Raw genomic sequence first — 14,646 nt, 5'->3', positions numbered from 1 at the left:
TCAAGGTCCAAGTTTCTGCACCATACAGAAGTATAGACCATATATAGAATTTAACCATGCATACTCTAAATTTAAACTGCGGTTACACAGTGTTGATTTCATCAAGAGAAAATGTTTTCTTGCCATTTCAATTCTAACTTTTATTTCCATTTCTGGATTGCAATCTTCATTTAACCAGCATCCGAGATATTTAAACTTTGCCACTCTTTCTATTTGTTTCCCATTTAAAGAAAGTGCTGAATTAAGAATTGGTTTCTTGCTTATGACCATGAATTTAGTTTTGGTGATATTTATTTTTAATCCCATTTTTTCACTCTCTTCATTCACTAGTTCCCAAAGATTTTGAAGGTCCTGAATATTGTCAGCCAGGAGAGCTGTGTCATCAGCATATCAGATGTTACTGATGATTTCACCATTTACATTAATCCCTTCCTTTCTTCCTTTTAAGATATTTTGAAATATGACTTCTGAGTGTATGTTAAAAAGAAGAGGTGACAGCACACAGCCTTGCCTTACTCCTCGTTTGATGTTAATGGAGTCTGTAATAATGTCATCAACTTGAACAAATACCTTTTTGGTTCCAATTTAAGTTTTCAATGATCCTGATGTCTTTACCATCTAATCCAGTTCTTTTTAATAGTGCAATCATTTCAGTATGTTGGACTTTGTCAAATGCTTTCTTGAAGTCGATGAAGCAAATGAATACCTCCTTGTTTTGGTCAATACATTTTTGGAATAAGATTTGAGAACAGAAAAGAGCCTCTCTTGTTCCCAGACCATTTCTAAAGCCGAATTGGATATCACTGATAGTGTCTTCACATTTTCTCTGTGTTCTTTTTTGAATTATTTTCAGAAACATTTTGAGAACATGACTCATTAGGCTGATCATTCTATAGTCATTACAAGATTTCGCATTTGCTTTTTTAGGTAGCATGATGAAAGTCGACTGTAACCAGTCTTGTTAAAAATGTATTTTAACAAATAAAATATCCAGAGTGCATAATAAAGTCAAATAATTTCACTATATCTTGTGGAAATGCTTCTGAAAGTAGATGTAGTATATCCTCAAGAGGAACATTTGTGAAGAGATATTCTAAAATCAAAGCTAACTATTATATCAGAAAAATTTTTTATGAATGAGCAATTCACTAAGTAGGTGAATCGATGCAGTCAACAATTGGTCTGGCACAACAAGGAGTGAACAAGGACCACAGTATCTTCCAATCCAAGATTTCTCTCTCTCTGCTACATCGATGTCATTTTAAGTTTCAGATTGTGCAAAGTGAGTGCTGAAATGCTGTTACACTGCCTTTACTTAAACTGGAATGATGGTCCTTCTTTATCTGAAATTTTGCAGAGTCTTATCCTTATTAATGGCAAGCAGTAATTTTTTTAAAAAAATTATTATATATTATACCTTACGAACTGTCATATGGCATCACTGTTGCATGAGGCTCATGTCTGTTGAAAGGGGGGGGGGGGGGAATTGTATGGGATTACTCTACCTTTTCAATTGCTTATTCACTGATGATGATCTGTTAGTTTCAGATCTTGATATTTGCATTAATCAAATGTTATTAAATTTCTTGCATATATGTGTTTTCAGAAATGTTCCTTTACCAGAGTTTATTTTATAAAGAAATAGGTGAAGTTCCTGAAATTCAGAAAATTTACTGATCAGACATAGTTTAAAGGTTTTGAATTGTATTTTAATAGAAAAAAATATACAATATTAAGTCTTAACTACCTTAAATCAGTCACCTTAATAAATATAAAATATAAATCAAACAAAACATTGTAGTTCTCGGTATTAAGATATTTAATTTTCATTCGTCACTTATTAGAGTACAAAATAATTTTTTATTTGTGATTGAAATGTGTGTAATTCTGTTTGCTTTAAATTATAGGTAGTCCATATAATTTACACTCTCTCTCATGTTCATAGAAACGACATTACCTTACATGAATATATAGTTTTTAGTAGTTAAATGGTCATTTTCATTGGTTTATCATTAGATATTTTGTTATATTACATCATCTATCATTCCCATGGATTTCTGTATAATGTAATAGTTGCTGCTATTACATCAGAATTTTTTATGCTATAATTAGACAGCAAGAGCTATTTTTCGCATTTTCTTGCTGGGATCGCTATGGCTAGTTACATGCAGTTAACACCTCCTAGAAAAAGTGTAAATCAAGTTTTGAATAAAAAAAAAAGGCTATTCCTCTTGTGAAATAGTGAAAAGGGTGTCTTGTAGTTAATTTACTGGTGGTATGGCAGCTGTCAAAAGTGAAGGAAACTGGATCTGCTGAAAAGAAGGGGACAGGAAGAAAGCCACTGTGTACACCAGGGTTTCCCAATTGGTGTTCTGCAGAAAGCGAATAAGTGTTCCGTGATGTCAGTGACCAAGCCGTGTATTTTTAAACATGGAAGTAATTCAGGAAAGGGAATACCACTGTTTATTATTATTATTATTTCACTCCTCCAGGAAGTCCAAAGACTCATTGAGGGAGAGAACCTGCTCTACAACTCTGTCTCCACCCAATCCACCAACTGGCCGCAACTATACCAATGCCATCTACCGCCGACCACCACCATTAGTATTTCCACAGACAATCACAAACATTCATGCCCATGGTAGGATTCAAACCCGCAGCCTTTTGGATGGAGAGCGGATACGTTAACCACTCGGCCAGCCAGGCTGGCATTTTTTATGACCAGTCATAAAAATTGCCTGCAAGCCAATTACAACAATGGGTGGTGTAACCTCTGTTCTCAAAACTGAACAAAATAACATCTGGGTTGCAAATGTCAGTGACCAAGCCGCATATTTTTAAACATGGAAATATTCATGAATTATTGTTAATTTTCACTCATCGAAATCTTTCAACATTTGGGAAAGGGAATACCACTTTTTATGACCGGTGATAAAAATTGCCTGCAAGCCGATTACAACAATGGGTGGCGTATCCTCTGTTCTCAAAACTGAACGAAATAACATCTGTGTTGTAAATGTTAGTGACCAATCAGTAAGGAAGTATAAAGAAAATTTTTCCACTGAAATTGAAGATCAAGGTAGTCTGTATCCGGTTTTCAAATCTAGTAATATTGAACACTTTCTTTGCAAGTTAGTATTGCAGTGTGTAAGTGCTTGTTCTGAAACCGGAGTGCCGTGATTGTTTTAAAAGTAATAGGAATACAGATTTAAATTCTAATATGAATAAGAGACAAAGCACTTTATTTAATTTTGGTGTTTAGAAATCTCTTATTGAAGGTGTTTGGGACGCAACAGATAGTGATTCATCCACCTCCAGCCTACAAAATGATCTCCAGAATGTACAAAAGGAGGGGAAGACTACCAACACACAGGTGAAAAAGTCTGCATTCACTTCACTCGTAAGTACTTATAATAATATTATAAATTTTTGGTAATCAAAATGGGATATGTCAATGAAAATCAGCACAAATTAATTTAATGATGCTAGCCTGAGGAAACTACAATATGCTACAAGATTTCATTAGTCCAGTGATTGATAACTGATTTAAATGTAATTTTATATTTGTCAACATGTCATATCGTATACATAAGTGTACTAATACTCTTTATGATTATGCCATAATTAATTATTAATATTATAATGTATTAATACATTACAAATGAATCAAGGTGTTCCATGAAAATTTCAGGATTTGTGAAATGTTCTGTCTTAGGAAAAATCTGGGAAACGCTGGTCAACACCATGCCAAGACTGAATTCTGAAGTGGTTATGCCTCAAAAATTGGTGTGCGTCCTATGGAGAACTGAAACAGGATTGGGAGGAACAAACAGGAGTTGTGGAAAGATCTCTAACTGTCAGGAGAAGAATCATTTGAAAGGGTCTGATAGCCAGGTGTCCTAAAAAGAAGCCCTTGCTAACCAAAAAATAATGAGATTGGCTCGGCAACCCTGCAGATTAAACTTTTTCTGACAAGAAAAAGTTTAACCTGCAGGGCGCCGATGGCAGACACAGTTTGAAGACGTTCAGTGGAAAAATTCAACCCTGACCCTGTTTTGACGGTCAAATTCTCAGCCAGTCAGATGGTCTGGGACTGCATGTCGAATCATGGTGTTTTGCTTGCATTTCACAAAAGATGCAGTGAATGCACAAGTATATCAGAAAATTTTAGAAGAAGAATTGCTCCATACTATCAGAGGAGACCACTTTACCATAATGATGAACTGCATCTTTCAGGATAACGCTGACCCTTGTCATAGGGCAATAAAGTGTAAGTAATGCTATTATAACCTTAAAATGTTTCATATGAATTGAGTTTAGTACTTAAAAAAGCCTTGGTTTTTTGTTGCAAGTAATAAGTGGTTCAATGAACACTCGATTCAGAATTTACCATGGCCAGGAAACAGATCCAGATCTCAGCCTCATTGAGAATTATTATTATTATTATTGCCCCAAGACCTCAGGGAGTCAAAAACTCATCTGGGAGGTCCTTTTATCACACACACACACACAGCTCATTATACCATGCCTTGAACACATTCAAATTCCTTGCAGACACCACACTCTCAGGCAAGGCTTTCCAATCATTTACAACTCTGCACGAGAAAAACCTGCCTCTAACTCCCCTACTCACACTTTCTTTATACAGTTTCCAGGGATGACCTTTGGTTCTCCCCTGATCTCCCACTATTTTCTGTAGAACTTCTCCAGCACTGATCCTATAACAAACCCATACCAACTTGTAGGTCTCTATCATATCTCCTCTCTTCCTCCTGTCCACGGACTCGGCAAATTGCATCTCCTCATACTCGACTTTCCAGAGGTCAGAAACTACCTTAGTCAGTCACCTTTGGACCCTTTCCAACATCTCTTCATCCTTCTGAAAACCAGGTGACCCAATCTGGCCACAATAATCCATGTGTGGCCTAATCAAAGCCTTATACAAAGGAAGAAGAATCTCCCTACTTCTACACGTCAGTGTCCTCCGCATCATTCCCAGAAGGCTTTGTCTAGTCTTCACAATTTTGGCAATGTGTCCCCTATATTTCAGATCCTTATCCACTATCACCCCAGATCTCTTATTTTTCCACCTCCAACAATATATCCTCACCAAGCATAAATTCTGCATACCATCTTTGTTTTCCAAATTTTAAAACCTTACATTTTGCAACATTGAACTCACATTTCCATTTCCGTACCCAATCACTCAATTTATTCAAGTCTTCTTGCAAGGCCACAACATCTTCACTACTCTTTATGGTTCGTCCCAACTTTGCATCATCTGCAAACAACTGAATATCTCCATCCAAATCTTCGCCAATATCATTAATATACAAGTTAAACCGTAATGGCCCTAAAACAGACCCCTGAGACACTCCACTAGTGACTTTCCTTTTCCTGGATATCGCTCCCCCATACACTACTTGTTGATACCTATCAGATGGCCAGTCTCCAATCCAATGCCCTAATCTAATATCCAACCCCATCTGCTCTAGTTTGACTATCAATTTATCATGGGGTACTCTATCAAAAGCTTTTGCGAAATCTAAATATATCACTATGTATCTCTCTCGTCTGTCCAAGGAAGCAGTCACTTTAATGTAATAAGTAAGTGGGTTACTAAAACATGACCTCCGTTTAGCAAATCCATGGCGTCCATCAAAGAAAATGCCATTGTTGTCAACCCAACTGTGGATCCTAGTTCTCAGAAGCTTCTCCCACAACTTAACCACAATACCTGACACAGAGATAGGCCTATAATTTGATGCTTGAGTTCGATCACCTCCTTTATGAAGTAGCACAATCTTGCCCTCTTTCCACTCCTTAGGAACTTGACCGAGTGCAAGACTCGTATTAAAAAAATATGTCAAGACAGGTGTCCACACCCAGGCACATTCGTTCAGAATACGTGGTGATATATTATCAAGTCCCACAGCCTTATTAACATCTAGTTTACTCAACTCCCCATACACCTGTTGCTCACTTAAGTCAGTCTCTCCTCCCCATCATCTACTGCTCTGAATCTCTCCATGTAGTCACATTCACAAGATTGAAAGACTTTTATGAACTGCTCATTAAGTATCTCCACCACACATTCTGCAACAGCTGTCTTTATACCATTTTCTCCTATCAATGTCATCCTTCCATAATCATTCATTCTTTTTCTGGCTACATATCGAAAGAACTCCCTAGGATTCTTTTTAGCTTCATTAGCCAACTGCTGTTCATACCTCTCTTTTGCTACCTGCACCAACCAAGTCACACTCCTTGCCTGGTCTTTGTAGACCTCATGGAATAGGTTATTTCCACTTCTCTTACGCTGCCTCTACATTGCCCTCTTTCCCTGTATCGCATGCTTTATCTCTTTATTCATCCATCTCACAACTACCTTATAATAAATTTAGTTTAATCCTTTATCCAAGTGTAAGCAAACAAAGTTTGTGCCTGAAAATATCTTCAGGACTATGGTAAGGTAGTGCAACACCAGACAACTCCGAGCAAAGGTGGACCAAACTCTCGTCACTCCTTGTCTCAGTATCTCCCATAATGCAAAGCACATATTCCTGCAGACATATGTACTGCTATGCATTGAGGGAAGGGCCACTACTCAGACCGGTTTCAACCTTTATTTAGGTCTCGTCAGTGGGAGGCAGACCCAAACATGGAGATTCTAAGGCAGAAGCAATAGGAGAGGTCATATTTATGAAAAGGAGTGATGAGATCTTGGTCCACCTTTGCTCGGAGTTGCCTGGTGTTGCACTACCTTACCCCAGTCCTCAAGATATTTTTAGGCATAAAATTTATTTGCTTACACTTGGATAAAGGGTTAAACTAAATTTATTATAGTCTAACCAAGTGAAAAATAAACTTCCAACATCACAACTACCTTATTTAACCTTCTCACCCTTGGAATACATTTAGACATTGCATCTACTAGATAGTTTTTGAAAATCCCCCAAGCTGCATTGATCTCTTTTCCAGCTAACTCCTCATTCCATGTTACACCTGCAAGCTGTCTCCTGAGCTCTTCATAATCACCCCCCCCCCCTTGTAGTTCCAAATATACCCTTTTCTCACAGAGGTCCTCACACTGCTGGTAACTGCCCAGGTAATCACCTCATGGTCACGCTCACCAATTGGTGGATGAGTTGACACCTCATTTATAATTACATCCTCTGATGAGATGACCAAATCCAAGACCCTGAATCCTCGTGTGCCCTCTGTTACATACTGTCTGAGATAGTTATCCCTCAAAAAACTCAACAAACTCATTTTCTTTACTTCCAATTTCTATTTCATCATTCTAGTCTATATTGCCATAATTAAAATCGCCCATAACAATCACCCTTTTCTTATTTGCTTGGCTAATTTGATTATACATTTCATTATCACCACCATCCATATTACCTAGTCTATAACAACATCCAACCAAGTATTTGATTCCATTGACCTCTATCTCACACCATACTGCCTCAAAACCACTGGCACTATTTCCTTCTTGCATCTCTACTTTGTATGGACATAACTCTTTCTCTATCATCAATAGCACTATACCCTTCCCTCTCTTTTCCTGTCAGGATGTCGTCCTCTTCCAACCATGTCTTACTTATTCCGACAATGTTTGGGTGAACAGACACAATTGATGCAACCCTTTCATCTGCCTTGTTTCTTATACTTCTAGCATTTGTATACAAACACAACAGCTCATATCTGGATCTATGGCTAGTTCCACTGATACCACCCACTCGATGTGATCTCTCAATGCTCGACTGGGGCCATTTCCCTTTCTGCTTATTCATTTTAAAACCCTTTTCAATTCCTTAACAACTGCACCTTTCCTTTTGTTCCCAGGTCATCCCATTCCTTTCCTCTCTACACATGCTCTCACCTCCTCTCGGAGCATCCGCCTTTCTCACACTGTGTACCCCTGTTCACCCTGAGTCTCCCTGTTTCCCTGCTATTCTTGCACACCCATTCTCTCATTTTCTATACTCATACCACTCACTTCCTCATTCATAACCACCTCTTCAGTCTCTCCTATCTTACTCTTCTGCTCTTCTACATCACTTCCCCTCTTGATCTGATTCATTCTCTCTCTACTCACTTTTCTATCTTCCAGCAGCAGTCTCTCCAAGCGACTCACACCATAACCACTGAAATGCAGCCATCGCTCCCATACAGCTCACTTCATCTCTCAAACTCATTCCACATATTAACAAACTGCACTCTCGTCTCCTCACACATTTCAGCTAGCATATCATTCATAATCCTTGCTCCCCTCCTCATCTCACCACAGTCATACCTAGGCAACACGCTGACCACCATTCCTGTCACACTATTCTCTTTTTTCCTTCTAAATAGTCTCCAGATATCCATTCTGATGCTCTCTTTGTCCTCTGTCAAATCATTCGTACCAATTAAAACCATTAACTCCTTTGCTCGCTCCCTCCTCATATTCAATGCCTCAATCACGCTACTCATTTTACCACCTGGAAAACATACCTTATGAATCCTATCATCCAGCACACCTTTGATATTGGAGTCGCCATACAACGCCACTTGCTCGTCTTTCGTTAACTTTGTTGTGCCATCAAGATTTGTTTTAATATTTTTTACCCGAATTTTCTTAATTTCATTCCTCATCCAATGCAATTCAACTTCCGAATCTTGCATCACATTCTCTCTATCATTCAATCTTTCTAATTTTTATAACTCTTACCCCCCCTTCTCACTTTCACTCTTATTCATCCTACTGTGTTTCCGTACTTTCGGTTTGACATACGTCCAACTTTCGCTATCATTCATTCTTTCGATTTTTTCCACTTTCGATTCTTGCATCACGCCATTTCCAGTTTCATTTCCTTCCACCACTCTTGCCTCACTTTCATCCTTTTTAACATCCGTTACGGTTTTTATATCACTCGTTTTCTTTTTTACTGATTTTTTTAACATTCTTTCGCCTCTCTTTCACACCATCCTTCTCTTTCGAATGTGCACTCATTGTCTCCACGACATTCTCGCTACTATCACTTTCTGTCATCAATTTCATATTTGAATTCATCAATTCCTCGTTCAGGTCGCACTTTGCACACACCCTCCTTCCATCCACCCTAAACATCCACAAATCATTTATGTCATCGAAAGAATACATATAGCACACCTCACACTTAACGAAACAACTGAAGTCTAAATTAAAATCATGGAATGACAAAGCCGCTGCCATGTTTTCTGCCGGTACTGCTCTAAGGTGTAATAATAATGAATTCGTAATTAAGTTTAGGCAAATGAAAATCCCCCACACTAATAATACTGCTAGCGCAAACTTTTACAGCAGTTCTTAATCTCTGGTACTAAATGGAGACTGAAATACACAAGAAGCCGAAAACACTTTTGGAGCTGCAATAAGCTATTATAAGGGTATGGAACCCTGCATTGACAGTCTAATCTAATCTAATGCATCCATTAGAAAATTGATTTTGTGAATGCCCTGCCAATGTCAAGCTGTAATAAAGGCAAGAGGAGAATCTACAAAGTACTAAACAGCAAAAAAATGAATTTTTAGCATTGAATGTTAGTAAAACTGTGTATTTGAACTAAATTTTGATACTGGTATTGATTTTTCCAGTGAAAATATCACTGTTCACTCCATTTTTAAAAATTTACAAATTTGTCAATTTTGTTGTCATTTTAATTATGTCACTATCTTGTACTAAAATTAGCCAAATATTAATCAAAAATAAAAATGTTATATTACCTTCATTATTTCTATGAACATGAATATGTATGTATGTATGTGCATATGTATGTATGTGCATGTGAGATATATATATATATACAATTTATTTATCTGTAACTGTTATTCAATATTTTAGCTGGAAGAAACGCTCTGATGCAGCAGTGGTGAATGCCTATTACAATGCTATAGAAAACAGCATTGGTAAGTTCATATGCACATTTGTTACCTATGGAGTAGGTTGCAAATGCTATTTGGAACATACACCTGTTACATTGATTTATTGCTATTGTTATAATTATCATCACCATCATCTGAGCATTTCCGTAAAGTTCTAAGCCTTATCACCACAGGTTCACAGTTACCATTATTCACACAATGCCTATCAAACAACTTCTTAAACCTGTTCACTGTGCACTCAGAACCACTTCTGGCAACCCATTACCTTTTTCATCATTCTCTAAGCAAAACCATCTAGTACTCATTTAGCTAACTTCTTCAGAAAGCAGCCAGACTCCATCTCTAAGATCTCCTTAGAGATGGAGCTCCCTCCATCTCTAAGGAGATCTTAGAGATGGAGGGAGCTGGTGGAAAAGGACTTCAGGATGAAGAACTTGGATGTGGTTACAGCCAAAGACAGGAGGATGTGGAGGAGACTCATTAAAAACAGTGACCCTACTTAAGTGGGACAATCTGCAGAAGAAGAAGCGTATGAGGTGCAATATCTCAGAATAGGAAAGTCACTAGTGTATATCTCAGGGATCTGTTTTAGGACCACTGTTATTTAACCTATATGTTAATGATATTGGGGAAGATTTGAATGGAGATAATGAGTTGTTTACATCATTTGCAAACAACTGAATATGAGTCACAACAACTGTTCTACTCCTCATAGTTTGAGTAGAACAGATGTTGTGGCTTTATAAGAGGACTTAAACAGACCAAGTCAATGGGCATGGAAGTTGGGATGCCAGTTCAATGTTGCAAAATGCAAGGTTTTAAGATTTTGAAAACAGAGATGAGATGTAGAGTTTATTCTTGGTAGGTATATATATTGAAGAAGGTGGCAGAAATAAAAGATGTTGAGATGATGGTGTATAAGGATCTAAAATTTAGAGAACACACTTCCAAAATTGTGAGGATAGTACAACATATTCTGGCAATGATGATGAGGACACTGACTTAAGGGAATTCTGATTCCATTATATAAGGCCTTGATTTGGCCACATATGGATGATTGTGGTCAGATTTGGTCATCTGGTTTTCAGAAAGATGAAAAGATACTGGAAAGTATCCAGAGGCATTTGACTAAGGTAGTTTGTTTTCTCTGGAATGTTGAGAGTGAAGAAAGGTTAAGAAGATGCAATGGATAGGAGGAAGAGGGGTGATATGATAAAGATGTACAAGTTGGTATGGTGTGTATGACATAGGCGACTTCGGTGTTAAATCAGTGACTCATTACAGGAGACCCTATGTCATAAAGACAGCTAATTGGGGATCTGGGGAAAATAATAATGTTTGTGTCACTGAACAGCCTCCAAAGACTTAGTTTCTTTTCATTTGAAACATCATTTGTCTTCTGCTCAATTTCTGACACTTTATAAATCTGAAATCCAACCAACCCTAGAATATTGTTCTCACATTTGAGGATGTGCACCCTAAACTCTTTTAGGATGCTTGATTTTGTAGATAGTGATTGTATTCAGGAGGAAATTGTTGCTTTAATAGAAGTTCCCTCTCCATCACTGAACTTCCTCCAGTCACTTTCTCATAAATGCTACTTTTTTTGCATTATAGATATTCTGATGGATGCTCCAATGAACTGGTCACCACTATCCTATTCTGCACTATCCTCTAACCCTATATGAAAACAAGCAGCTGCTGGTCAGCATCCATACACTGACATGGCATTTCATAGCATATAATTTCTGTAGGTATGAGACAAGTGTTTTTTTAGGTGAAAACTATGCAGAGACTATAAGTTGTCCTGATGATGGTTATATCTTTCTATTGGTGTGAACCAATAGAAAGATATATATGATACAAGAGCTATACCCTTATATTTCACGCAATGATTTTAAGATGTTGAAAGTTTATTTTTTCACTTGGTTAGAGTATAATAAAATAAAATTAGTTTAATCCTTTATCCAAGTGTGAGCAAACAAAGTTTGCGCCTGAAGTATCTTCAGGACTAGGGTAAAGTGATACAACACCAGGACAACTCGTTGCAAAGGTGGAGAAAGCTACCAACACTCCTAACTCAGTATCTCCTATAATGCAAAACACATCTCCTTGCGGATATGTCTAATGTTATGCATTAAAGGAAGGGCCAGGAGTTAGGAGTATTGGTAGCTTTCTCCACCTTTGCAACGAGTTGCCCTGGTGTTGTATCACTTTACCCTAGTCCTGAAGATATTTCAGGCGCAAACTTTGTTTGCTCACACTTGGATAAAGGATTAAACTAATTTTATTTTATGATTTTAAGATGAAAAGGAATTGTATGGTTTTGCTTTATTGATTTCTTTCTCTCAATATACTTTCTCCTTCATTCTCAATCTGTTCTTTACTCTTTCTAGTTTTAATATCTTCAAGTAAAACAATAATAATAAATAAAAAATTATTGGTCTCCATCAGGAGGAAAAGTTTATATTAGTGAGATGGCAGAAAAGAAGATAAGTTTCGGCATAAAATAATAGTTTTTTTTAAATTTGTTTGTTTTAAATTTTGAGGGAACATTGTCTTGTTTGATTATAATTGAGTGTAAATAGTTTAAATTAAAGATACCAAGAAATTGGGATACTAAGGCAATTGATGTGAAGTCACTAGCCTCTATATACAAGTAGCTCAGTCGTGAGGGGACTTCATGCACAAACTTTGTTTGTTTACGCTTGGAGTCAAGGATTAAACCAAGAATATAATTTCTTGGCATTTATAATTTATAGTATAACCAAGTATCGCTAATCCAGAGTATTTTAGTAAGAAGGTGTGACATGTTTTGGCTACTTGTATGTGGAAATATGACTTTTGCATTACTTCTTCAACCTTGGTATCACTTCGGGGGTCTGGCTCCTGCTGATGAAACCTCAGTAACCTGGGTTTGGCTCCCACTGATGACATCTCAGTTTTTGGCAAGATAAGTACTTTGATTTCTTTTGTTTTTTTGTTTTTTTTTACATAAATATTAAGATTGCTGTAATACAGTTAATATCTGTATTACAGGATTACTATTGGTGGTATCACAGCCAACATTTTATAGTAGCTCAAATAGAGCATTTGCTGGTGGTGTAGAATTATTTCTATATCATGGATTATTTAAGTCTTACAATTGAAAGAGTTTTTTTTTTTTTTTAATCTCTTACAATCGAACACAGAGATTTTAGTCTTTTTCCCCACCTGAGATAAAGGTACCAATTCCTCCAAGGGTGTGAACTCTAGGAATTGAAATTCCAGGATGCGAAGAAGCGATATGACTGACTAACGTTTTAAAAGAGATAGTTGGTGTTAATAAGATTTATTCTTTCACCCTGTATGGCAGAGGGAAATATTTATTTGTAGTTAAGATGTGTAAACAAGGGAGAAACTTACAGGGTTTTACTTTTAAAGGAAGCACAGTTATTCCTGTAATGGACAGGAATCAGGTAAAAACAGTAAAAATTGAAAGATTTCCAATGAAATATATGGAGATCAGTAATGAAATTCTTATACAGACATTTTCAAAATGGGGTAAGATTAGTAACATACAAAAGGGTTTATCAGGTGAAGATCCAAACTGGTTTTCTGGTGATGTCACCTTCACAGTGGATATGAATACACCTGTACCAAATTTTGTTAATTTCAGTATAACCCGAGTTAAAGTAAACTCTCCCGGAGTACAAAGGCAGTGCCTGCATTGTGCTTCCTATGATCACTTGGGTGGTAACTGCCCTAAATCTAAATGTTTCAACTGCATGGAGATCAGACATATTGCTAATCAGTGTCTCAAATCCTATCAGAAATGCGAAATTCTGAACACTGCGTTAACACCTGTCCTTTTAGAACTTTTGCTGAAAGAGTTCGAGCACTGGTAGAGCCAAAAAAAATCGCGCACACACACACACACACACACACACACACACACACACATATATATATCAGAGAGGCATAATGAAGAGTTCCCGGATCTTCCAATTAAGTCTAATAATGATAGCTCTTTTAAACAAACTACACTTGGTAAAATCACAAAAACGTGCATGACCAAATCAGCTAGAAATTAGTCCCAAATTTCGATCTCTCCAAGAGCCACTTTCCCAGTCAAATATAGATGGAATAGCATCAGTTGAAATTACCAGTAATGAACCTAGTATGACATCTTAACAGATACAACACAAAATGCAAAAACAAAAAACTGTTCTACAAGGAGAAACTGGAGAAGAAACAGAAAAGCAAGTAAGACAACTGAAAGAACTTAATATGCAGGAAAGAGCATCAAAAATTACAGATGAATTAATAAAAAAATTGAGGATAAACAAAAAAAATTAAAAAAGGAACTACATCTAAATTAAGAAAAAGAAGTAATAAAAAATGTAAAGATGAGAAGGTTGTGGATCATCAAATGAAAACTCTTCAGGCTCAGAGAGTTTATGGACTATGAAGAACCATCTCATGCTAATAAAGCAAAACTGAGAGATCCAATTAAAGAAAATATAATAAAATTTACTGATTCAAAGTTTTCTCAGGACAGTTATCATCTACGTGAAAAGAAAATAACTAGCTTCCAAATCAAGAATGATCGGCATGAAATTGAGATAATGAAAAGCAACTGTAAAAAACTGGAAAACAGTTTACAAGAAGCAGTCTGCACAATTGCTCCTTCACAGATTGAATACCTCAACAGGTTCATCCAAAATTTAGAAGTTTAAAGACATCATTGACAC

At 36.8% G+C, this 14,646-nt stretch overlaps 1 protein-coding gene across 2 annotated transcripts in view; it reads left to right on the top strand.

Annotated features, from left to right (window-relative positions):
* The window catches only part of LOC150105310 (neprilysin-2-like), a 493,284-nt gene that overhangs the window by 333,182 nt on the left and 145,456 nt on the right, over positions 1–14,646 (top strand). For both annotated transcript variants that reach the window (XM_090394688.1, XM_090394687.1), the window contains one exon: positions 9,873–9,937. In XM_090394688.1, coding sequence (XP_090250814.1) covers positions 9,873–9,937 — 65 coding nt within the window. The remainder of the gene's footprint in view (positions 1–9,872; positions 9,938–14,646) is intronic.

This window comes from Typopeltis vanoorti, chromosome 6, assembly GCF_054136105.1.
Source record: "Typopeltis vanoorti isolate ZY-2024b chromosome 6, IOZ_Tvanoo_1.0, whole genome shotgun sequence".
NCBI classification, from domain to species: domain Eukaryota; kingdom Metazoa; phylum Arthropoda; class Arachnida; order Uropygi; family Thelyphonidae; genus Typopeltis; species Typopeltis vanoorti.
The sequence above is the reverse complement of the archived record's forward strand: the minus strand, read 5'-3'. Positions and strand labels throughout refer to the sequence as shown.